This window comes from Tenrec ecaudatus, chromosome 3, assembly GCF_050624435.1.
Source record: "Tenrec ecaudatus isolate mTenEca1 chromosome 3, mTenEca1.hap1, whole genome shotgun sequence".
NCBI lineage: Eukaryota > Metazoa > Chordata > Mammalia > Afrosoricida > Tenrecidae > Tenrec > Tenrec ecaudatus.
This window is the reverse complement of record NC_134532.1, coordinates 218,739,733-218,765,609: the sequence shown is the minus strand read 5'-3', so window position 1 is coordinate 218,765,609 and position 25,877 is coordinate 218,739,733. Positions and strand designations below refer to the sequence as shown.

The 25,877-nt window shown below is 48.5% G+C and overlaps 1 protein-coding gene across 1 annotated transcript in view; it reads right to left on the bottom strand.

The window, feature by feature from the left end:
* Positions 1-19,273, bottom strand: part of RNF4 (ring finger protein 4) — a 30,769-nt gene extending 11,496 nt beyond the window's left edge. Inside the window, exons 1-2 of the mRNA XM_075544616.1 lie at positions 19,136-19,273; positions 1,635-1,760 (exon numbers count right to left, since the gene is read on the bottom strand). Coding sequence (XP_075400731.1) covers positions 1,635-1,643 — 9 coding nt within the window. The 5' untranslated portion in view covers positions 1,644-1,760; positions 19,136-19,273. The remainder of the gene's footprint in view (positions 1-1,634; positions 1,761-19,135) is intronic.
* Positions 19,274-25,877: the final 6,604 nt, after the last annotated feature.

The window sequence follows — 25,877 nt, the reverse complement described above, 5'->3', positions numbered from 1 at the left end:
TAGTGGAGTCTAGAGTATCAACTGAGATATAGAAATGTGACCTCTGGATGGGCATGGCCTTCTCCTGAGGATACCGGAAATTCCTGTATTCCTCCTTGGAGGTGGGAGACACTCTCTCTCCTCACTCCCTGGGAGACATTGCAGCAGACAAGACACATGGAACTACACTAGTGCCCTGAGCTGGAGGAGCCACGTGGAGACCCCTGCCAGCGCTGAGGTACTTATAATACCACTGGATCCACAGGACTTCCCAAGCACTGGCCTGTGATCTTCCTGCATTCAGCATCATTGTATGTGTTTTGTGAGTCGGAAGAGGACTTTATAGATTGGTATTGGATATGTGGGCTAATATTGGACTTACGGACTTGATCTGAATTGAGCTGGGACCTTTTCTCAATATTCAACTGCTCTTGTATATAAAGCTCTTTCTTATACACATGAGTGTCTATGAATTTGTTTCTCTCGTCCACCCAGACGAACACTCTCTCTATCTGGAGTCATCTGTATTTTATTAAAACATTTATTTTTATTATAATGTAGGTGGTGGTGAGATTTCAAACCTCCAACTGTCTACAATCAACAGTTCAAACCACTTATCAACTCCCCCGCCTCGACCCCCCTTGTGATTTCCCTTCTCCTTCTACTGGTCGCCAGCCTCCCTCTCACTGTCAGTGACGGCCAGTTGCTTCATCCTCCCTCTCTTAGGAGTCTCCAAAGTCTGTTCCCTTTCATATGCAAATCTGTCTTGATTTTTACCCTTACAGCAATGGTCTCACCCAATATTTAACCTTTTCTGATTGCCAACTTCACTCAGCACAATGCTCTACAGGTCCATCCACGTCATAAAAGTGGACCGTGGCATCATGGATAGTATTCTGATGGGCATTCAAGCCGTTTCTATCTTCTTGCTGCTGTGAACAGTGCTGTGATGAACACGGAAGTGCATTATGTCTGTGTATTATGGCTTTTTTTGTGGGGGGGCTCTTTACTTCCTTAGGGTAATACCCAGCAATGAGATTGCTAGATCATAGAGTTTCTGTTCCCAGTTATTTTGAGGCAGGGCCATATAGCTTTTCACAGGCTGTACAAATGTATCGTAAATTCTTTCGACCTCTTTCCTTTCTAGCCAGCAAAATCCTCACAAGCCCTCAGCTCAGCTTGACAACCTGATCACTGCACCACCACCTTAACTGACCCTGAGACCTCAGGGTCAGAGCAGCTGCCTCCTCCCTGGGGAGGGTGCATCCAGCCAAGCAGAGGCCTTTGCTTCTCTGCAGTGCAGTGGGCCTAGAGCACTGTGGGGACAGGGCTGGCCAGAAAGAGGGAGGAAAGGAGGGCACACAAGCGTCCAGGGACCATGACCTAGCTTAGTGTTTGTCCACCCCACCCTCTGGTCTCGGACGCACCTGCTCTATCCTAGGGGTACCTAGGATTATCCAGAAGACACAAAACAGCTGGGCTCTCAACAGCTACTTGCTGCCTGCCAGCAGCCACAGCACCACACTTTGCTGGCAACCGTGAGAAATGGGTGACTTGAAAGCATGTCTGTGGGGCTCTGGCTAACATGCCATGCTGCCAGGGAGTTGCTCTGCTCTGGAAAGCCAAGCCAAGCCCCAAAGCTGAGGAAAACTCACTGTGCTCATTCTGCTCCCAGCTCCACCTGCAGGAGACCCAGGCGCAGGCAGGGCGGCACCGGCACTCCTCACACCTGCTGCTTACTCATTCTCCAAGGGTCAGGCGCCTCCCACTGTCTTCAAATCCTGGAAAAACAGACCAAGAAGTCCACCAAAGCTTGATTCGAGTCCTTTATTTATGTGGCCCTAAAGCAGCAGTTCTCAACCTGTGGGCTGCGACCCCTTTGGGGGTTGGGTCAAATGACCCTTTCACGAGGGTCGCCCAATTCATAACAGTAGCAAAATGACAGTGATGAAGTAGCAATGAAAATAATTTTAAGGTTGGGGGTCACCACAACGCTAGGAACTGTATTAACGGGTAGCAACATGAGGAAGGTTGAGAACCACTGCCCTACAGGGACCTTAGGAAACAAGTGGTCTTCTGTCCTCAGGTGCCAATGCTTGCAGTCCTGAGCATCACACTAATGCTAACTCCATCCTCTTCTCTCGCTGATGAGTCCTAGAAAGTGAGCACACCGAGCAGCCACTGTGAGAGGAAGTTCCCGCACACATTTCCTCAGCCCTCCTCAGAGCACCAGGCAGGAACTGGAGCCTCCTGCAGCCCGGCCCTCTGAGCAAGGTGCCCTTTGTGCAAAACACATACTTGGGGCTTTGCTATCCAGAGCCTGGGAGCTTCAGGAGGAAATTTTGTCCCACATTCTCTCTCTGAAGGGCACGGAGTATGTTGTCTCCTGATGGCACCAGTCAAGGATTCCACCCCCGGGATCCCACAGGACGCACAGTCCATTTGGACGACCCAAGAGACACCTCTCCAGAGCTACCAGACCCCTCAGCTCTACAGTGCATCCTATGTTTTCAGTCCCAAGGAGCTCTCATCTTTGGGTTTGCACCTAGGGCCTTTCTTCTCGTGGCCAGAATTGAGAAAACCCCATTACAGGGCTACCATGGCCTCTGGCCACAGACTCTGGGCGGCAGCTCTGCTTGAGAGATGTCAGCCTTCTCCCATGTTTCAGATTGTTTCTAGGACTGATACGTCCAATTCCACTCAAGAACGGTGTATGAGTAAATTCAACACAACCCGGCTTTCAAAAAGTATGTGGGAAAATACTATGACTTTTGAAAAAAAGACTATTGTTCAAAGCTTTTTCCAGTGGTTTGTCTGGTTGTTTACAGATAAACTGGTTTTCTATTTGGCAGTTCATCCCCATTTTGTGCCCTGCCTCTGCCAGCAATCCCCATGCTCATGTCACATTTTAAGCAGAACACTTTCCCCTGAGAGCATTTCCCGCCCTTTTAACATCACAATGTTAAATCAGCAGGTTTGTAAGTGCCCTCAGAGCAATTCTTGTTTAAACTACCCTCTCCCCTTATCCAGAGATGCCCTAAGTCTTTCTCTCAGGGACAGGAGTGTCCATTTCCCTCCCCCCCTGAGGACAAGCTAGAGACAAAATCCAGAAATGGGATTATAAACCAACTGAAACTTTACCTGAATATACTTTTGTTTCACTTGTCAATACCACTTAGTGATGTATGTATGTTGACTTGCCTTTTCTTCTGCTTTCTGGGTTCTACCCTCCCTGAATGGTATAAAAGAAAGTCCGCCAGGGAGAAGGGGCTGCAGTCTGCAGAGAGGTTCCCTTGAACATTTGTGCTGCAGCCCAGGCAAGCCTGACATGAAAAATAAAGACTTCAATAATTCTAATTGGACATTGTAGTGGTCTTCGTTTACCCCAGTGGTTCTCAACCTTCCTAGTGCCATGACCCTTTAATACAGTTCCTCACGTTGGAGTGACCCCACAGCCAGAAAATTATGTTCGTTGTTCCTTCATCACTGTCATTTTGCTACTGTTATGAACTGGGCAGCCCCCGTGAAAGGGTTGTTTGACCTTCAAAGGGGTCACAACCCACAGGCTGAGAACCACTGTTTTAACGGAAACCGCAAGAGACAGCACCCTTCCTGCTGCTTCCTCATTTCCTGGCTCCTTTCCTCCTGGCTTCCCATACCCCCTTGCTTTCTGAGCTGTATTCCGGGACAAACACTACCTTTTGATCCCATGTTTCCCTAGTTTATCCTCACAGAGGTTGATCAGTCACAAAGCAGGCCCTGACAAAAAGTTCAACTGCAACTCACCCAAGAAATGTCAATCAACATGGACAAAACCAGCCAAAGATCTGGGGTAGGAAACTAGGGTGACAGTAAACCTTGGAGCTTAGGGGGAACCTCTCGAGCTGTTTTCTCAAAGCAGTGCAGAGAAGCCACAGAGCAGATGGACCTAGCTGCTTTTAGTGGGGCCCTTAAGTGCTAGGCCTGCCTCTCTGGGGAGTTTTTCCTGAGCATCTCATTCCCCAAGCCCTCCCACACTGAGGGTCAGCCTGGCAGCTCGTTCCACTTTGGAGAACAGGATGTGGGTGAGAAAGACAGATGAACTGCAAAGGGGCCGTGCAGGTGGGCTAGGCAGGATGGGGAAGTGCAGTATGTGGGCAGAAAGGCTAGAGGTCTGGGCAGACCCGGATGCAGGAGAGGTACGGAAGCCATTACACAAGAGTGCACATAGACGTTTCCATCATCGGCCGACCTGTCTCCGCCATTTCCTTGGAGTGAGGCCTGGCACTCTAGGAAGGAAGCCAGATGACCCAGAGTCAAGAAACGTATCCAAAGCTCACAATGACTGAAAACCGCAGTAGTCTGTCACCCGAGCCACTCGGGTCAACAAATGGCATCACAGCGCTGGAACTGGACGAATCAATTCTAGAAACAATTTGGAACATGCAAGATGGCTGACCTCTCTCAAGCAGAGCTGCCGCCCAGAGTCTGTGGCCACAGGCCATGGCAGCCCTGTCCTTCAGCTTCCCAGAGCAAAGGCCCGGTAGCTGTTTGCTACGCCCTCCAAACTCATCAGTATGTCCTCACAGTGCAAGTTCCACAGGGACAAGGGCTCATGCTCGAATTCCCCCCTCTCCTCAGCCACCGAGGACCCCACAGAGCAGAGTGCCACAGACACACAGGGCCAGCTGAGCAGGAACTAGTCGTGCCAGGCAGACCCCCAGTGCATACTGCCTAGAAAACTAATAGCACAAAGAGGGCAAAGTGCGCCACCTGTGCTGCTGAGAACAGCCCGGGCTCAAGTGGTGGTCCAGGAAATGGGCAACCTAGCAGACATGGACAAAAGGATGTGACAGAAACAACTCATGCAAAGCTGGTTACTGCAGAAGTGACACATGAAAGCAGATGGGAAGGGAGCTTAGAGTCGAGTGCAGCTTATTGCAAGTAGAGAAACTCAGGGTGTGGGAGAGGAGGGAGGGAGGTGGTCAGGATCTATGGAAGAATCTGGGAAGGCAGAATAGAGAGAGGCGATGACAGGAGAAAAACTCAGCTGGAACCAAAAAGAAGAATTAGAAAAGTTCAGGCAGGCAAGGAGGGGGCAGTGGTGCCAGTCAGCGGTACTGCACAGCCTCGGAGAACAGAAAAACAGGTGAGGAGCCTGAGTCGCCAGGCAACTGGAAAAGGAGCTACCAGGGCCACTTCTGAAGCAGCAGCAAGGAGGAACTCAAATTGTTACTTAGAATCCAGGCAGGCTTCCTGAAGGAAGAGACACTGAGATGCAACTAGTAAAGGATTTATTCCAGACATCCCTGAACGAGGGGAGGGAGAGGTTGGTGGGGGCACAGTGTGAGCCATGGTGTGTGTATGTCTCTGTCTCTCTCTCTCCCTCTCTCTCTCTGAGTCTGACAAGGGTCAGAAGTAAGGTCTCTGACAGAGGCAAAGCCAAGTCAGGGTTGCATGGAAAGGCACCGACTGGGCGGCAGGAAGGGCAGGGTGCTGCTGTGGTAGTGGCAGGCAGGGTGGGGATGGAAGAGGTCAGAGGGAGCAGAGAGCTCAGGATTTTGAGTTCTTAAAGATTTATATGTCACTTAATCATTCTGTTGGTGTTACGGGCTCATTTTCCACTACCTCTGAACTCTTAACAGGAGTCAGGTAGCATCAGTGCACAACGAGGCAGAGGGTTTTCGGGGCAGGAACAGGAAAAGGGCACACAGACCAGCACCACCTCCAAGATCCAGGCCCACAACAAGGAAAAGCCAGAGTCAGCAGAAGGGGAGGAAACAACCCCTGGAAACAGGGTCTGCAGGGAGGGCAGGGGTGGAGTAGGATTCCCACGAGGCAGACACCCAGGACTGACACACTAACCCACTGAACCAGCCATCTTTCGAACTAGTCCCTTGCTCTGGTTCACTGTGGTTTCTGGTACAGGCGGAGGCAGCCAGGGCAACCCCTTTTTATGCTGGTCTGGTATAAAAGCCCAAGTCCTACATAATAACTCCATCCAGGAACACCAAAATAAAAAGGGCTGATTGAGTACCAGCTGTTTAGCCATAATCTCCCTTCTTAAGCCATAAACATAGAACCTTTCCCATCTGTCATTTTGAACATTTTCCACAGATGGGAAATTTTAAAAGGGCAATAAAATAAGTGTCAAAGAGTAAAGGTATTTAAGAGAGTCTTGTCACGTCCTGGCAACCAGCCTTTGTGAAGAATGTCATCATCTCTACCCACGAGAACCCATAGTTCCTTCTGGGAACTCAGCACTCACTACAGGTCACCAGAAATGCTCACTTCCAATCTCCCTAAACTGGAACTCTCCGGCCACTGTCACATCAATAACCATGCACCTTGCTGCTGTGGGTCGATTTCGACTCACAGGTATCCTAGAGGGCAGAGAACAGTCCCATGGGGTTTCCTCGGCTATAATCTTTAGGGAAACAGGGCCACATTGTTCTCATTCTCCCCAAGCAGGTTCAAGCCACCACCCCTTTCAGTTAGCAGAGGGGACTTTATGTGTGGGTGGGTGAGTGGGTGGGGAGAGGGGTTAAGAAAATTGCCATCGAGTTGATTCCAAGTCAACCTGAAGAGTAAACTGCTAGGGTTTCCAAGGCTGTATATCTTTATGGGAGCAGATAGCCTCCTCTCTCTTCTGTGGAGCAGTTGGTGAGTTTGAACCACTAACCTTGATGTTAACAGCCTAACTCAGGTGACCAGCTCTGGCACCAGGTTTCTTTTGCCTTACAACTCCAGGAAAAGCCAGGAGCCTGTGGTCCTCCACATAATGAGAACAGTGGCAAAGCCATCAAACAAGTTGCTCAGAATCCATGCCTCAGTCCTAACTGCCTACTGCCTGACCCTCAGACTCAATTAAGGAACCCTGGGGGCCCAGTCAACAGAGAGATGAGCACCAGCCACCGCAGAGGACAAAGCAGCTTGCTTCTATAAGCGAATGTATACCCTCAAACACCCTAGGCTCTGAGTTGGAATGAACTCAATGGCAATGGGTTTTGTTTGGAGTATGTGACCCAGTTTCCTCATCTTTTAATGTGAGGGAAACAGCCCTTGACTGGCAGGTGTTAGGAGAAGCAGTGACGTGGAATAAAATTCCCAGAAGTCGAGAGCAAATCCATGGTTGATTACTTCAGGAACCTTGTATTTAAGGGTGCTTACCTGGGTCCAGGGAGAAAGATGGGGCTTTCTGCTCCCATAAGGAGTGAGGAGACTTGGAAAACCACAGGGGCAGTTCTGCTGAAGGGCACTGAGTTTTGAAGGGCTTCCTTGGGGCATACTCAGATGCACAGTCTGGGGACAGTCACAGGACCAGGTGTCAGATCCTACTGCCAAGATGAATGTCCCTGCAAGTGGGGTTAGGTAACAGTGTGCACCTGTCCACTGCCACCCCACAGATGCACCTGCCTAAGGAAGGGGATGCCTATGAGGGCGCCACACACAGCCCCCAGGTGTGCACATGAGGGAATGACCATGGTAGACAGGGCACTGCTGTTTCAAGGAAACCTACACAACAGAGCAGAACTGCTCCATGGGGTTTGCCAGGCTCTGCCTTTCTCCTGAGGAGGGACAGTGGGTTCCAGCCCCTCCAGAGCAGCCAAGCTGATAGTATAGCTGCTGCCTGCTCTTTCTTATGAAGAGGCGCTCTACATCACAAAGATGGGAAATAAGAGCTGTCAGGGAGCTGTTGATAAGAGGACAAGTGAAATCTATAACCCCCCACCAGCTACCCCCTGCCCCTCTACCTCCCCCCCTCCCCCACACCTGCGCTGGCCCCTGTAGTGGCTGCCATAGGCACAGGCAAGTTTGGTTCAAGGATCCCGCAAGGCACCCTTCCTACCCCGCACCCCATTCAAGATGCTGTTCAGACCCAGGAGAAGCAGCTGGCCTTCCCAGTGGCTGTTGACAGGTGCCATCAGATTGGTTCTGACTCATAGTGACCCTGTCTAAATACAACAGAAGTAAACACTGCCCAGTCCTGCGCCATTCTCATAATGGCCCCTAAGCTTGACTTAATGTTGGAACGAACCACTGTGTCCGTCCATCTCATGGATGGCTTCCTCTTTTTCACTGACCCATTTTATCAAACAAGATCCATGATAACATGTCCCAAGGACTTGGAGACAAAGTCTTGCTATTCTATTCTTGTCTCTAAAGAGGAGCATACACTTCTTCCAGGACACACCTGTTTGTTCTTTCGCACTTCATGACACTTTCAATATTGGCCAACACCAGATTCAGATAATTGATTCTTCTGTCTTCCTGAGGCATATAAGGTGATTGAAAATACCATGTCTTAAAAGTGACTGTGGTGATTATTGCACAACCGTCTTTGACGTGATTGAGCCATTCAATGCATGGTACATGAATTAAATGCTAATAAAACTGTTGGGGTGAAAAATACTATGGTTTGGGTCAGGCCCACTTTAGTCCTCAAAGTAACATCCTGGCTTTTCAGGTTTTGTGCAGCAGATTGACCTAATGCAACTCATCTTTGGGTCTCTTGACTGCTGCTTCCAAGAGCATTGATTGTGAATTCAACCAAGACAAAATCCTTGACAACTTCACACTTTTCTCCATTTACTTCTTGGTCCGGGTGTGAGGGCTTGGGTTTCCATGGAGTCAGTTTGAAGGCTTCAATTTTTCATCTTCGTCAGCAACTGCTTGAGGTCCTCCTCACTTTCAGTACGCTAGACTGTCATCTGCATATCACCTTCCTCCAATCCTGAGACAGCGCGCCTCTCCACATAGTCCAAACCAAAAACAAACCCTCACTGCCTGAGTCAGTGCTGACTCTCAGTGACCCCTTTGGTCTCCGAATCTATAACTGTTTATGGGAGTAAAAAGCCCAGTATTTCTGCCAGGAGCGGCTGGTGACTTCACATAAACCACTGCACCACCAGGGCACCTTCATATAGTCCAGCTTCTCTGATTATCTGCTCAGCAGACAGATACAACCTTGATGCACACCTTCTTGGTGAGCACCCTAAATGTTAGATACTTCCAAGGATCCCTAAGAACAGGTGCTACTTTGTATGAAAGCATTATTGTTTCGTTAGTGTTTTTATGCATATAAGTACTATGACAGACACTTGACTAGTTGATTTTCTGACTTTACAAATTTGTCTTCGGGTAGAGTTAGGAAGAGGACTGCGTTGTATGCTGGATAGCCCTTCCCTTTCTGAAAATTCCCTCACTGCTGCTCCTTCGATGTCACTAGCCGGCAGGGCTGTTAAGGGAGTTTAGGGTACCTGGTCCTCAAGCATCAGAGGGTCAGTCTAGCCTTCAGTGGGGAGGAGGAGGCTCCACTTCTGTCCTAGTGGTGCTGAGGGGGAGGGGAGGACTGGGGAGGCCCAGGGCCTGCTGCATCATTTCCATAGGATGTGTGTGTTGCCGTGGGAGCTTTGTAGAGTACTTGGCCAAATCCAGACTAGTCTCTGTAGGCCTCTGGGGGAAAGTCTTAGTGAAGTGTCTTGGTACTTTTCATCAGGTTTGGGGAAGCTCCTTCTGCAGTCTCAAGACCCACATTCCACACAGAGTGGAGCAAGCGCCTTGATGCGCAGGCTGCTGTTCTTGTTCTCGAGAAAGGAAAGGGCCGTTCGCAGCCTAGTGTTCTCAGAGTGAAGGAGAAAAAGGACATGTGTTCCTGCAGGCTCCTGGGATGGGTAATGTGGGCCCTGGCTGCTGGAGACTTCCCCGGGCAGAGGCAGACTTGTGAAGGGGCTGACTTAGCAAGTGAGCATGGGACAGCGCCTCGCTCAGTCAGTCAGCCAGCCGGCTGCTCTCTGCTCTTAGTGGTCACTCCCCAGGTCCACGCAGAACCCGAAGAGATGGGCTTCGGGAATAAGGAACTGGGGCGAAGGGTGCGACACAAGTAGCACCCTCAAGTCTTTAGGAAATGATGGAGCCTTGCTCAGAAAAAGGAACCTTTGTGGGTGTCCACGGCAGCTCTGGTGGCATAGTAGCTAAGTGTTGAGCTGCAAACCACAAGGTCCAGCTACTCCGCTGGAGGGAAACAGGGTTTTCCATTTCTGTAAAGAGCCAGTCTTCAGAACTCACAGGGGCAGGTCTACCCTGCCCTACACAGTCACTCTGAGTCAGCACAAACTTGATAGCAGCAAGTCTGAATTTGGGAGCAGGGCTGAGGAAGACCTGGTCCCCTGTTCCTGTACACTTGGGAGTTGAAGCTTGGCTTTGCTTTCTCCACTAGTAATCGCACTGCTAAGAAGAGGGCATCTTCATGTTGCTTCATCTACTGGCCGTCTCTCCAGTAAACACGCTCCTCAAGTGTCTCTCATGTTTAGCCCCTAAAGCAGTGCCTGACCCAGAGCAAAAAACTAACCCAAACTCAGTGCTACCGAGTTGATGCCAACTCCCAGAGACCCTACAGGACAGAGCAGAGCTACTCCCTGGTGCTTCCAAGGCTGTACACCTCTAAGGGAACAGAAAGTCTCATCTTTCTCCCAGAGCGACTGGTGGTTTCAAACTGCTGACCTGCAGTTCGCAGACCACCGAACCACTACACCACCAGAGGCCCCTTTCAGCCCTCTAGCTAGTGGCTAGGAGTCATCATTGACTTAATGGCAGCGAGTTTGTTTTTTTAATCCTGGTGCTAAGATAAGAGAAAAATCAAAGTCAGCAGCCCTTGGCTCCCAGCGGCCACAAAGATCAGCAAGCACCTACTACCTCAGGGACAGATTTGGGAACGGCATGGGAAGCCGGTCTGTGGAAGTCAAAAGAAGGGCAGACAGATATTATCGGGCCTTAGAAGACCTCAGAATTTTGCAAATGTCCCTCAGTGGTGGCCCCTCGGGAATTGGGGGTACAGTTCTCCAGTCCCTATGATCCAGTTGGCCTCTCCAAGTACTTGCTGTCCACCCTCAGATGCAGTTAGTCAGCCAGCCACCTGACAACATGACCTGTGAGTTCCGGAAAAGCTACCGCACTGTGCTCATCACCACAAGGCTTACTGGGAAAAGGAAATTAGGCATAGAACTGCAAATCATGAAAAAGGACCAGGTGAACTGGCCAGGTAAAGACTGGTGAGACCCCCAAAATGATGGTCCTTAGTTAGCCTGCTGGTTCTACTGAATGGCTCCACCTTTCAGTAACCCTATTGAGACACACCCTCCTCATAAGCATCAACTACAGGACACAAATGGGGCAGCATTGACCCAAGACACAAGTTCAGGAGGGCTAGGAAGAATGGAAGCGGGAAACACGAGGAGGAAGTGGGATTAAGGATGTTGTTTGTGGGGACTGCAATGATCAAAGAGCTCAAACAAAATGTACCTGAATTGCTGCATGGAAAACTGACATCTGCTTTGTAAATTTTCACTCCATTTACAATAAAAACAAAACATGGTCCACGACACACTCACGTAACGATTAAAAATAAACAACTCACGATATCAAATCCATTTTTTCTCATGGTGACCCTAAACGGCTGGGCAGAACTTTCCAGGCATTTCCCCAAGACTGTAACTAGTTTTAGGAGTAGAAAACCTTATTTTTCTCCCACAAAGCAGCTGGTGATTTTGAATCACTAACCTTGAGATTGGTAGCCCAACACACAATCACTACACCACTGGGGTTACTCCCACCCCCACCGAGATACTCTACTGCAAACGAGTGCTGTCCTGCATGCATTAAATAATTCAGTTCACACACAAAGGAAGGATGACCCTTGACTTTGAAAAAGACCTGCAGTTGGCCTATGCAAGTGGACCTGGGAAGGTGGCAGCTATGAAGGGATGGTGGAAGGAAGCAGAGCAAGGTGACCCTGTGGGTGTAGCTTGGGCGCCGTGCGAGGTGTCTGGAGTGTGTGCCTGGGCGGCAGGAGTTTGATATTCCCATTTTCTTCAAGGCAAAACTGGACAGCAAAAGCAAAACTCACTTTACTTTCACAGGGCTGCCCTGGGTGGAAAGAATTCAGATTTCCACACTTGCAGCGATGGGCAATGGGTACCTTCGACACCTCAGGTGATACTGAGGAGCCCTTGCCCACCTCGCCTTCCTCAGCTCCGCCTCCGGGGTCTGATTTCATCACTTCATCTACTGCACTCCTCTCCTCCCTCACATAATAACCACCCCAACCCCACTGCCCAGCAGGGAGGCCTGTCTGTGCTCCTCACTCTCCATGACCAGTTGATTATCCCAAGTCAGACTTTTCTGTGGCGTACCTCAGGATGGACTCAAACTCACATTTGGGCTTAGCAGCCCACTATGAGCCTACAGCACTGCCCTGGCACCCCCAGTAAAAGTATCTATATTAAATACTGAATTACATGTAATATGCCATATAACCTGGCCTCACAAGAACACACAAATCTGTCTTGGAGCAAGTAGAGCAAGAATGCTTCTTAGATGCAAAGATGGCAAGACTTGGTCTCATGTCTTATTTATGTTAAAAAAATTTTATTTAACAATTTCAAAAATTGTAACTTACAATTTTTACATTTACAGGTTTTACATTCAAGATCATCAATTCTGTTATTTAAGTTTAAACTACTTATCACAGCCCTGATAGCTTGCCCAACCCCCATCTTTGATTTCTCTTTGCCCTTTTGTGGGTTACTATCCTCCCTGCCACCCAAGTTAATCCCTGTCCATCCTCTACACCAGGGGTTGGCAAACCATGGCTCCCGGGTCACATGTGGCTCTTTCAGTACATACGTGTAGCTCTGAAGTAAAATTAAAGGACACTGTTAAGATAATGGTGATTATACTTGTTTGTAAATATATATTTAAGGCTCTTGAATAATTTTTAAATTGTTGTGAGGGACAGGATAGGCTTTTCTGTCTCAAAAGTTTGCCAAACCCTGCTTCTAGTCTATTGCTCCATCAGTGTCTCATGTGCTTTAGACATGGCATGAACAGTGACTCGCAACCGAAGAAAGGTATCACATTTGCTAATGTAGAGGGTCAGTATAAATGAACAAGACCCTCAACAAGACGAACTAACCCTTACTGTGTGACCTTGGGCAAATCACCTTAACTCCCTTAGGCTCAGGGCATGCAAAATGGAATCAAGGTGACTCAGTAACAGGTAAGAAGTAGGGACTCATTCAACAGGTACTTGGGGATGGAGTCACACCTCAAACATGAGTCTTGCAGCCTTAGAGGGGCTGTCTACACCAGGGGTGCGTAATACGTCGATCACAAATGTAGTGTGGGTAGATCGCATGGCATTAAAAAAATAGACATAAGCCTATCATCAATCCCGTCATTTAACCGATAGACAGTGCAGCCAATCAGATGCAAGCTTAGGTGTCATACCTATGCGCAAACAACTGTGCTGAGTGCAGCAAAACTGACAAGCTAAGGTATCGCCAGTTTGTAGACCTTAGTTTTTTTCTCTTAAAGGAAGGGTATTAAAATGAGTGGGAGAGCTGGACCAAGTAAGAAGACAAAAACGTATCACTTTCATATGGAATGGGAGACTTTGACACTACAGGCCGACATTCGGCTGAAGTCCAGAGCACATAAACAGTTCTGGAACTTACTTGCGGAGGAACAGGACCCAAACATGAGAACATGTGCTAGCTCCTTGACTGCATATTCAGCTCTACTTGTTTCTGTGAGTCAGCCCTTTCGCACATAAAGCTCACAAGTCCAAGTACCGTTCCGCCATGACTGAAGATCATTTGGAAGTGCGCTTGAGGCTGGCTGTCAGCAGCTACTGTCTGGACTATGCTTCCTGGCTCATTCCATTCAGTGCAAGTCATCAGAGTAAACTCAGGTAATGACAAAAAAATGTACACAGTTATCAACCACGTTTATGCTGTTGTGAATGAGCGAGCATCGTTAACAAGATGTTTGGGTCTGATTAAACTGATGATATTGCACACATTTTGCTGGAAATAACTTCCTGTCTTGCTGCAGTTCTCTGTGGCAGTTTGATATTAAACTTTACCAGTATTCGTAGAATGCTATTTCCCTTTTGTGTTTCTATTTCACTGGTCCCCTCACAATTATGAGGATTGAAGCCCACTACTACATTTGCTGAGCATTCTGTACTATGCCATCCCTGTACTACAGCTCTTCAAAGACAAGGACATGATTGACATTTACACGGTCGTTGAAACTGACCGGCAATGTGAAACATTTGCTTTATAGTGTGCTGCTGATGGATAAGCAAAGACAAATGCTTGTTAGGGTTGTTTTTCAACGGAATCAAAACTTGGAGTAACAGCGTTGTAAGCTCCATGAGAGCAGAGACCATGTCTTTTTCATTCGTGAACACACACAAAAAATAAGTACATAGTTTAATTGTGTTGTGCAATATGGACTCATGTGGTTATATGTAAGGTACATAAACATACACTGTGCATATACAGAATTGTCAATGCATTTATGAATAAATGTAATAAATAAATAAAAAGATATGTTTTGCATTTTTGTAGTTGGTAGATCATTTTATAAGTAGCTGGCATGCTGAAAAGTGTAAGCACCTGGTCTATACCATCCAGGGACTCCACAACAAGCAGAACCCCAAGTCCAAGACACTCCAAGTACATGCTACATACCGCGGACTGTCAACAAACACACACACCCTGCAGGTAAACCCGGAACTCCTAAACAAAGATGCCGGTCCACGTCTCTAACTCCAGCACAGGGCTTAGATGACCTCAGGAACGTGCTGGCAGTACAACAGGAGCCCCACAACTTCTTCATCCTTTCTATGTCTAAAGCACAGACACACAGGAGACAAACATCGTCGATGTGGCATTTCAACATTTGTGGGGGTACATGAACTCTGCCCATCACCAAGACAAGTCACTGGACACTGCCATCATAAAAAGGGATCCTGGAAGCAGCGTGGGTTGCCAGGCGGGTTGCTAACTACGAAATCATCAGTGTGAATCCACCAGTTGTTCTGGGGACGAAGATAAGGCTTTCTATTCCCATAAGACTTACAGCCTCAGAAACAAAAAAGGGACCCTCACAGATTATGAGTCAGAATCAGCTTGCTGGTGGAGGGTGAGAATACTTAGTCAAGACAGATACACAGAGAGCAGAGTTCTAAGGCTGGTTACTAAGGATGGGGCAGGGAGCCATTTTCTGGATAGCAGACTTAATTTTGGAGGTGAGAATGGCAATCTCAATAGGGGTTAAGTTGGCCAAAGTTGATAAATACACTAAAGAGAACATGAGAGACAATTTTGGTAAATGCTACAACATACACAATTTTGCAACAGCAAGGCAACAACATACAAGAAAAATGGACATGGTTCTGAAGATAGATTACTACAAATACTCAACAGAGCCCTGGTTGCAGAGGGTTAAACATTGAACCAGAAAAATCAGCGGTCAAATCCACTCTCTTGGGAGAAAACTGAGGCAGTCTCTGAAACCCCGTGGAGCATTTCTGCTCCGTTCTACAGGGGCACGATGCACCTAAGTTAAAATTAACCTGAGAGCAGTTACATACGTACACATAAGCAAATAAATTCTTTTCTAAGGGCCAGCACAAAGCTGGTTCCTTTAAGGTGACAAACATGTTCCAAGTGCCCAACTTTGCCAAGCTACTGTACCCACCATCAACTCTTTCTCCTCTCGCCTCATACCCATCACGCATTGCAACACCCACAGAACTCACAAACCATTGAGAAAAATGGCTCAATTATGAAGGCTGGTCAAGTCCCAAATCTGTGGGTCAGGCATCCGCTGAAGGCCTCTCGTGATTCATGGTTGCAGGGGCAAAAAACTCCAAAACTCAGTCATCATGCCAGTGTCACCTCATAGCAGCCCTATAGGGCAGGCTAAAACTGCCCCTGGGATATTCCGAGAGTGTAATTGTTTGTGAGGATAGAAAGCCCCAACTTTCTCACACAGCATGAATGGTGGTTTCAAACTGATGACCTTGGGGATTACAGCTCAATACTACACACGCCACCAGAACTCCTGGTTGTAGAGGCTGACAAACCTAAACCAACAGATCATACAAGAAGGCTGCTGGTTCAAGAACTCAAAGTCAGATGTGATGGATGGTAAAGTCAGCTGCAGGATCCAGAAAAGAGGGGACTTTGCCAGAGCATGCATATAAAAGAGGGCTTTTTAAAGTCCACACAAAATCCCATCCTTCAATTCCATTTTCCAAAAGCTTTTTAAAGACCCCCTGCCCACTGAATGCAGGAGCCATGTGGTCTAATGGTTATGCACTGGGCTGTAATCCAGTCGGCAGTTAGAAACCAGCAGCAGTTCCTCAGGAGCAAAGACTGGGCTTTCTACTTCAGTCAATAACTACAGTTGTGGAGACCCATGGAGGGGGGAGGCGCTGCTATGAGCCAACATTAAGCAGTAAGTCTGTTTTTTTGGTATACTGAATACAGACAATACCCTCAAGGAAATGCCTCTTACAGGAACATGGCAGTCAAATCCTCTAGTAAATGGTGACAAGATATGCCTCCCACCCTTGGTTCTACCTCATTTACACAACAGACAAATAACTCCTCAATGGGCTCATAGTCACTTAGTGCCTAGGATGTCATGACAAAATGTTGGACAATTTCATGACCACAAAATGGAGGATAACACCACTCCTTAACTACCAAATTACATCATTATGTACCTGTCAATCCATTGATCATCACGAGGCCAAGCTGAGCTGACACACATTAGCCACCATCAATTCCAAAGACCTTATTTCATTAGCAGCCTGCCATCGAATTCCCCCGAGTGGGCCCGAGGCACCTTACTGACATAGCCCCACCAATCCCTTCAGAGGAATCACAAGGATTGTGACTAGATGGGTCATGTTGAGCAATTCACGGAATTACCCACAACACAATTGTGAATACTGCATAGTTAACTACATGGGGGAACAGTTAGAGGCACCCTAGACATACCCTAACAATCTGTGACATTGGTTTATTCGATTAAGTCTTGGGACCACAGTAGGGGAATACACTAGTTAAGTGGCATAACTTAGTGTACAAAGATAACTCTCCATCCTACTTTGGGGAGTACCATCTGGGGATCTTAAAAGCTCTGAAGTGGACATCTAAGCTACAATGACTGGCCTCTACTCATTTGGAGCCAATGAGAATGAAGAACCAAAAAGAAACTGGCCCATGGGAACAGCCTACAGCGTTTTCCGACTGGTGCCCAGTGCTCCCAATACTGACCACTCTGACCAGGGACACAATGGAAGGTCTGAAGGGAAGGGAAAAATATATACAACAAAACCCAAAAGGGAAGGCCTACTATTAGACAGCTAAGAAACTAGAGGCACCTCCCTCCCATAGAGACTAGATAAACCCCCAATATTGTCTCACGAAAATACCGATTGAACTTGGAACTGAAGTTATTTCTGCAAGTAACCTGAGCCAAATAACAGATTGTCACCTGTGAGTCATGTAAAGTACCCTACCCTAGTGGTACTGTCCAGTAAGGACGGTACTGCTAATCATAAAGTTGGTACCACCAGCCAACACACAAGTAAAAGATGAAGCTAGCTGCCTTCCTAAAGATTGACAGCTTCAAAAACCCTACCTATTGGGTCTCTGTGACTCTGAACCTACTAGATAGCAGTGGATTTGGTAATTTGTTTTCTGTAATGTTCTCCCTCGCATGAGCACTGGTGCTGGAGTGATGAGTTGAGCTGATTGATAATGACCAGGCCAGCAGTTCAGATCTACCAAACATTTAGTCTTGGAAACTCAGTCCTATTGTCTTATAAGGTCACAGGAGTTGGAATGGTCTGAGAAGGGGGAATGTGCTCCCCTTAAACAATAAAATGTATGAGGACAGAAGATAAACCAATGCAAACAGAATGAGAACACAAATGCTGTAAAAATTGCAACCAATGTCAAGAACTTGTAAAAAAGAACCTAAATTTGCTGTTAACACCTTCACCTAAAAAACAATTATGTGTGTATATGTGTGCATATACATGTATGTGCATATAGATATAAAACTAAACTATAAAATTCCAAGGGTTAAATTATTTAGGGTGGAAAGGTCAACAAAGACCATTATTAAGATACCAAAACAAAATAGTATACTTGTCTCCCATACATAGAATATCTTCTCAGAAGAGCCTACTCCCTAAACAAGGACATCTTGCTTGGTAAAGTAGAAGGTCAGCGAAAAAGACGGAGATCCTTTACAAGACGGAGTGACAGAGTGCCTGCAACAAGGGGTTCAAACAGAACAATTGTGAAGGCGGTTCTGGGGTGGGTGGGTGGGTGGGTGGGTGTGTGTGTGTGTGTGTGTGTGTGTTAACAGCAGAGACAACCGAGCTCGCTGGGTTACTGTAAGATTTCAGCGTCAGAGTTGACTCAGGCAACACAAAGGCCAGACATTTATGTTTTCACTAGCGCGTCCCCATTTTTAGCTCGAACTCACAGATAAAAACTGAGCCGAGCCAGTCCACCCAGTCAGCAGCCTCAGAAAGGTTGTCTCCCATCCTCTCCTTCCTCGGCCCACAACTGACCTGTAAGGTGACCTGGAAACTGGGGTTAGATTAGAACCGCTTTCACGTCCCCGCCTCCAAGAGCCTCAGCCACTTGGGAGCTCAGTTTCCCCGAGTGGGTGCAGGGTGGGAGGTGGGATTGGAACATCGAAGGCAATGGTCTCTTGGGACAAAGCCGACCTCCTGCAGCATGGTTTCCCCTCGCCCTCCAGCACCTTTTTTCTGGGTGCGGTGCCAGGGGTCCTCCCCGGGGGCCGCCCATAAGCCCCGGCCCCACTCAGGCCCGCGATGGCGCGAGCACACAAAGGAGGCGCCGTTGGTGGGGGGCAAAAGCCCTAAGCGAGCGGCCCCCCAACCCCCGCACAACCCCGGAGTGACCTTGGGCGCGTCCCTTGCCCAGCCCCCTCCCCCACCCCCCTCCCCAGCCTGAGTTTCCTTTCCTGGGCTGTTAGCAGAGCCCCGCGGTGGCTGCCCACCGGGGGTGTCAGAACGCAGACCCAGCTCCCCACTGCCGCCGCCGCGCCGCGCCGCGCCGAGCTCGGCCCCCGGGCGTAACCTGCCGAGCGGCGGAGGGGTGCCCGTGGCCCGAGGTCCCGGGGGAGGCCCGGAGTCCGGACCCAGAGACGGGTCAGCGCCGCGCCGCGGCGGCTCCGGAATCGCCCGCGCTGCGGCCTCCTCAGGCCGCGCAGCCGACGAGCCGAGTCGACCAGAGCCCCCCGGCCGCTACCTTCCCGCGAACCTCGGTCTTACTCGAAGTGGGCTTAGTCGGGTACCTCCGCAGCCAGCGACACGGAGACGGAAACACCACGAAAAGCGTCGGAGGAGAACTCAAGCAAGCCACCGCCACCGCCTAAAAAGAGGCTCACTTCCGCCCTGGAGGGTGAGGCACCGCCCTTCTCGAGTCCCTATTGGCCACCGCGCCCTCTATACCCTCAGCCAACCGGTTCAGTCAGAACTTTCAATTCTATTGGACACGAAAGCCATCCATCATTACTTTGAAACGCGCCTCCTTCCGGCCTCGCCCCCGCCCGCGCGCTCAGGACGCCGCCTTCCCGCGAGAGCCGCCAGCCCGCTTGGCCGCCGGGCCTCTCGGGAGTTGTAGTCCGCGCATCGGCGTACGGCTGGAACAGACTGCGTTCGCCTAACGTCCACCGAAATGTGTCTCCGGAGCCACATCGGCGCCGAGGGCGCCCCTAGGTCTCTATCCCCGCACGCCATCCACTGTGCTCTTGGCTGGACGTTAGCCCGGCCATTCCGCCGCCCACGTCAGGGGCCGCTCCCACCCCTTCCTGGGGCGCAGTATTCTGTGGATTGAGCCTCTCTCAAGAATTCACCTTGTTCTGTGTGCTGCTTCCGCATGCATATGAGGCGTTTGAAAACAGCAAGCCATGGGCCTCGCGCACTTCAGTCTTCAAAGTGACACCTTAGCTTTCAGCCCATTAAAGAGGTCTTGTGCAGCAGACTGCCCCAATGTAATCGTTCTGAAGGCGTTCCTTGTGGATGCACGCAAGATGAAATCCCTGACCACTTCAGATATTTTCGCCGTTGACAGATGTCGTTACGAGGATTTGGGTTCTCTACATGGGCTGTAAAGGAGCTCTAGTGGCAAAATTTAACACAACGGCCTGCTATCTGCACAGTCGGCAATTCTTGAGTCAGGATTGACTTGATGGCATTCAGTTGGGGTGTTTTTCGTTTTTCTTTTTTTGGTTTTACATTGGCTATAGGTACCCTAGTGGCTTCCTGCAGTGGTTCTCAACCTTCCTAATGCCACGACCCTTTCATACAGTTCCTCATGATGTGGTGACCCCCAACCATAAAATTATTTTCATGGCTACTTCATAACTGTCATTTTGCTACTGTTATGAATTGTCATGTAAATATCTGATATGCTGGATGTATTTTCCTTGTTACAAATTGAACATAAAGCATAGTGGTTAATCACAAAACAATATGTTGTCATATATTGTGAAGTATTTATTTCTAATAACAAATGAAATTTTGTCTTGGAGCACAGTGTAGCATGGGTAACAGTCTTAATCTAACAACAGCAAACGACAAAAGCCAACGTCAGTGCACAGGCTGAGATAGCTTCTTTCTCAACAGAGCAGCATATCGGCATGTGGGCAGACCCACCTGGAGTTGGATAGAGGGGCGGTGTCTCTGTTCCTAAGACCATCGGAATGATGTGTTTTCCGATGGTCTTAGGCGATCCTTGTGAAAGGGCCGTTTGACCCCCAAAGGGGTTGTGACCCAAAGATTGAGAACCGCTGTCTTAGTGGTTACTCATTCAAGTGTGATCCATATGACCAGCAGTCCAATACCACCGGATGGGCCTTTCTACTCCCATAAAAAGTTTCCATATTGGAAACTCACAAGGGCAGTTGGACACTGCTCTATAGGGGTTCTATGAGCCCATATGTACCCCATGGCTGTGAAATTGTTTGTTTGGTTTTGGTAGGAACCCAGATGGGCTACACAGTGGGTTGCGAACCACATGGTCTGGCATTCCAAGCCACCAGCTGCTCTGTAGAGAGTTGCAGTCTCATAAACACTCAGGGAAATTCTTTCTACCCAGTACTATGGCGTGGCTCTGAGTCCGAATTGATGCATGGCAGGGAGATCAGTGACACTGACTGCAGCAGTCTGTGAACCATCTGGCGGGCACTTAATAACAACAAAGAAGCATTCTGAGGGAGAGGAGACCCCATCTCAGAGAGGTCACATTCTGATTTCTGCTTCTGCTGGAAATCAGGCCTGGATCTGCAGCTGCCTGGAGAAATCTTAGAGGGACCCAGAGGCGGAGGCCTCCCAGGAGGAAGGGACACTGGAGTTGACAACTGCAAGGTGCCAAGGCAGGGCTCCCGAAGAGGGAGCATGTGTGCACAGAGCGTGGAGTGGGCGTCAGAGAGCTCAGAGATGGGGAGCTGTTGGGCCAGGGGTGGAAGGAGGAAGAGGCAGCAGGAGTCAAGTGTTGGAAGGGCCCAGGTGCCAGGTTAAGACAGAACCATCCTGAGGCCCGTGGGGATCTGGAAAGAAAGACCTGAACCTCTTTCAGGAGCCCTCTGCCCCAGTTGGGTTGTGGGGAAGGGGCTGAGGCCTAGGCCTGGTGGTGGCAGAAGCAGGGAAGATGGTAACATCTGGAGCTTCAGGGCAACTGCAGGCATCAAGTAATTGCAAACCGGGACCCCCTCCTGCCTGAGTTGGAGTCCCAGCTTCATCCTTTAAGCAAATCTCAATGGTTCTGTCACCTGTTAAAATTATATCCATAATTTTTTTAAAAGAGCTGATACCAAGGACTCAAGTAGAAAGAAAATGTTTTGAAAAGGATGATGGCAACAAATGTACAAATGTGTTTGACACAATGGATGGATGGATAGATTATGATAAGAACTGTACAAGCCCCCAATAAAATGATTTTAAAATGTATATATCCATCATCCAACCCATTACCTGCCCTCAAGTCCATTCTGACTCATGGTTGTTGTTGTTCTTAGGTGCTGTTGTGTTGGTTCCGACCCATAGTGACCCCACACAACAGAACGAAACACCACACAGTCCTGTGCCGTCTTCATGATCATTCACAGGCCTGAGGCCGTCATTGCAGCCATTCATCCAGGGTCTTCCTCTTGTTTGCTGTCCCTCCACTTTACCAAGCACAATGTCCTTCTCCTGCGACTGGTCTCTCCTGACAACATGTCCACAGAATGTAAGACAAAAGTCTGTGTTAGTCTGGGTACTTTAGAGAAACAAATCTACAGAAACTCGTGTATAAGAAAGAGTTTTATATAAAGGGTAAGTACACATCAAGAAAACATCCCAACCCAGTGCTGCTCAAGACCACAAGTCCAGCATTAACACATATGTCCGACACCGATCCACAAATTCCTCCTCCATCTCACAAAACACACACAATAATGCCGACTGCAGGAGGAAAGCCAAATCAGTGAACGTGTAAGCATCTCAGTGTTGGCAAGGGTCTCCACACGGCTGCTCCAGCACCCAGGGCTACATTGGGGTAGGTCCATGTGGCTTCTCCTCAGGGATATCTTGCAGGAAGTGAGCCTTGCCAGCTGAAGGAGGGAACTGCCTAAGGCAGCTGAACCCTGGTGCGACCATCACAAAGCAAGAGACCCGAGAACTAGAAAGACGAGGCTCACCGAGCCATTTATCTATCCGCCCTTCAATTCCCCCCACATGTGTTTATTGGCCAGGTTGACACAATAAACTTTAACTAACTCACCATCCTTGCCTTGAAGGAGCACTCTAGCTGTACTTCTTCCAAGACAGATTGAATAGACTGTAGTGACCTTATAGGACTGGGTAGAACTGTCCCATAGAGTTTCCAAGGCTGTAAATCTTTACAAAAGCAAGCTGCCACGTGTTTCTCCCCAGTGGCTGCTGGGTTACAACCACCAGTCTTTCGTTGAGCTCCTGATGGTTAGCCACTGTGCCACCTTTGCTGTGTGTGGGTATGATATGTTAGGCGTCGGAATATGGGACAGATCATTCTTTGGATTCCAGCTCAGATTAGATGCTTCCATATTTCATTGTGGTAGTGATTTTAAGTTGAAAGACAAGAACATTTTCCAATGTTGTGCTCGCAATTGGAATATTTAAGAGAATTGGAAAGGTTAAAGGAGTCTGGATGGCACAGTAGGTTATGCGTTGGACTGCCAACCACAAGGCCAACAGTGGGAAATGCACCAGTTGATCGATGGGAGAGCGCTGCGGCAGTCTGCTCCCTTGAAGAGGGAAAGTCTTGGAAACCGTATGGACCAGTTTGGTCCTGCCCTATCAAGTATGGATCAATTCAATGGCAGTAGGTGTAGGTTTAAGAAGAACGCATACATTTAATGCTTATCAGACCCACTTAAATAGTTGAGAGTTCAGACACCTACAATACTTTTATAAACCAGTATGCATTTGTAAATTTACTTTAAAATATTTAAGGGAATTTCCGTTTTCAAGTGGACCCATAGATGACTAATCAACAATTTGAAATGACTCGGTTCATAAAATAGGGTAAGATTAGTCATTTGAATTTCAAAATGTTATGGGAAAGCTAAGACTTTCTATTTGTAACTTTAACACACTAAGACTTGATGCTGAAACATAGTCCTCATTTAGTAGTTATATAATTATTTGTCAATGTGAAAGGATTAAGAGTGAAGGGGTGGAGTCTAGTCTGTCAATCAGGTCAAAGCCAATGAGGCCTCTATGTGGGCGTGGCCTTCTCGTGAGGATCCTGGGATCTCCTGTCTTCCTCCTTGGAGGTGGGAGACACTCTCGCTTTGTTCACTCCCTGTGAGACTCTACTGACAAGGCTCACTCCCTGGGGGACTTGTAGCTGACAAGACACACGAAACCACCTAGTGCCCTGAGCTGCAGGAGCCATGTGGAGATCTCTGCCAGCGCTGAGAAGCTTATATTGCCACTGGATCCACAAGACTTCCCACCCACTGGCCTGTGATCTTCCCGCATTCAGCGTCATTGCATGTATTTTGTGAGTCTGAAAATGCACAAGAGAACAAATCCCTGCCCAGTCCTGCGCCATCCTTACAATGGTTCCCGGGATTGAGCCCCATTGTAGGTACAGCATCCATCCATCTCCCCGACGGCTTTTGTCTCCTCTGCTGCCCAAGGGAGGAATGGACCAGGTGAACAGCAGTCTCCACGATCCCAAGACCAGGAGAACTAGATGGCACCCAGCTACCGCGATCAACTGCTCTAAAAGGGATCAGAGTGGGTGGGACAAAAATGTGGAACAAAGCTCACAATCACGAGAGATCAGACTCACTGGTTGGGTCGAGACTGGTGGAACTTCCCAAACTATGACCCTTCGTTGTTGCTGTCAGGTGCCATTGAGTCCGTTCAAGCCCACAGCGACCCCGTGCACAAGAAAAGGAAACCCTTCCCGGTCCTGCGCCACCCTCAGGATTGTCCCTCTGCCTGAGCCCATCGATGCAGCCATGGTGCCCACCCACATCCTTAAAGGGCTTCCTTTTCCATCGTCCCTTCACTCGACCAAACATGATGTCCTTCTCCAGGAATTGGTCTCTCCTGGCAGCATGTCTAAAGTATGTAAGACAAAGGCTCACTATCCTTGCCTCTAAGGAGCTTTCTGGACAGACTTTTTCCAAGACAGATTGGTTTGTCCTTTTAGCATCCCATTGTACTTTCAATTTTCTTCTCCAGCCTCACCATTCAAATGTATCACTTCTTCGATCTTCCAGATTCAATGTCCAACTTTCACATGCATAGGAGGCCATGGAAAATACCATGCCTTGGGTCAGGCTCACCTTAGTCCTGCAAGTAACATCATTGCTTTTCTAAGCTGTATTGAGGTCTTGTGCAGCAGATTCACCTAATGCAATGCTCTGCCGACTGACCTTGGTATTCCCTGAGACTACGGTCCTGAGCTCCCAGGTTCGGTGACTCATTGTAATGACTATTGATCTATTGATCTCTGGACTGCGGCTTCCGTGAGCATTGATTGTGGGTCCAAGCAAGACAAAATCCTTGGCAACTTCAACCTTCTCTCCATTGATCATGATGTTACCCATTGGTCCAGTTGTGAGGACTTTGGTGTTCTGTACATTGAGTTATAATCCACCCTGAAGACTGCAATCCTTGATCTTCATCAGCAAGTGCTTCAAGTCCTCATTTCTGGCCAGCAAGATTGTGTCATTTGCATATTGCAGGTTGCTAAGAAGACTTCTTCCAATCCTGATGTCACTTTATTTTTATTTATTTTTGTTTGGTTTATTTGTTTTGATGCCACATTCTTATTCATATAAGTCAGCTTCTCTGATGATCTGCTCAGCATACAGCCTGAGTATGGTGAGAGGATATCGCCCTGTTGTCCACCCTTCCTGATTTTAAACCATGCATTATTCCCTTGTTCTGTTCGCGTAGCTGCCTCCTGATCCGTGGCCAAGTTGCACGGGAAAACTATGTCGGGTTCTGAACTTCCCACTTCTTCTCAAGGTTATCCATAGTTCGTTATGATCCTCAGAGCCGAACATCTTGGCATTGTCAAGGAAACACAAAGTCAACGTCTTTCTGGTGTTCTCTACTTTGAGTCAAGGGGAGAAATATACCTCGGTCCTTGGCTCTGCGCGAGAAAGAATTCACGCTGAAGCCTGGTTTGTGATCCAAGTGAGTTTTATGAACGTTGGAAGCAGTTTCAGGTTTACACAGGCACCCACAGGGCTCCTCCCAAACGTACAGCCTGTCTGGAAGCTGCTCGCAGTGTCAGGCAAAGGCCCCCAGTCACTCTGGGCTCCTGCCTTTTCAATGATTCCATAGGGAGGCGTGGTGGACGACCCATCGTCGACCCCATTGGCTGAACTGAATTCACCTGGCCTAGGTGGGCCAATCCAGGTGCAGTGCCCACCCATGAGTACCGGCGGGGAAACCTGAACCTCTGAGCACGTGCAGTGTGCCACTCCTTTGTTTCCGAGCTTGGACCAATGGGCATGCGCTAATG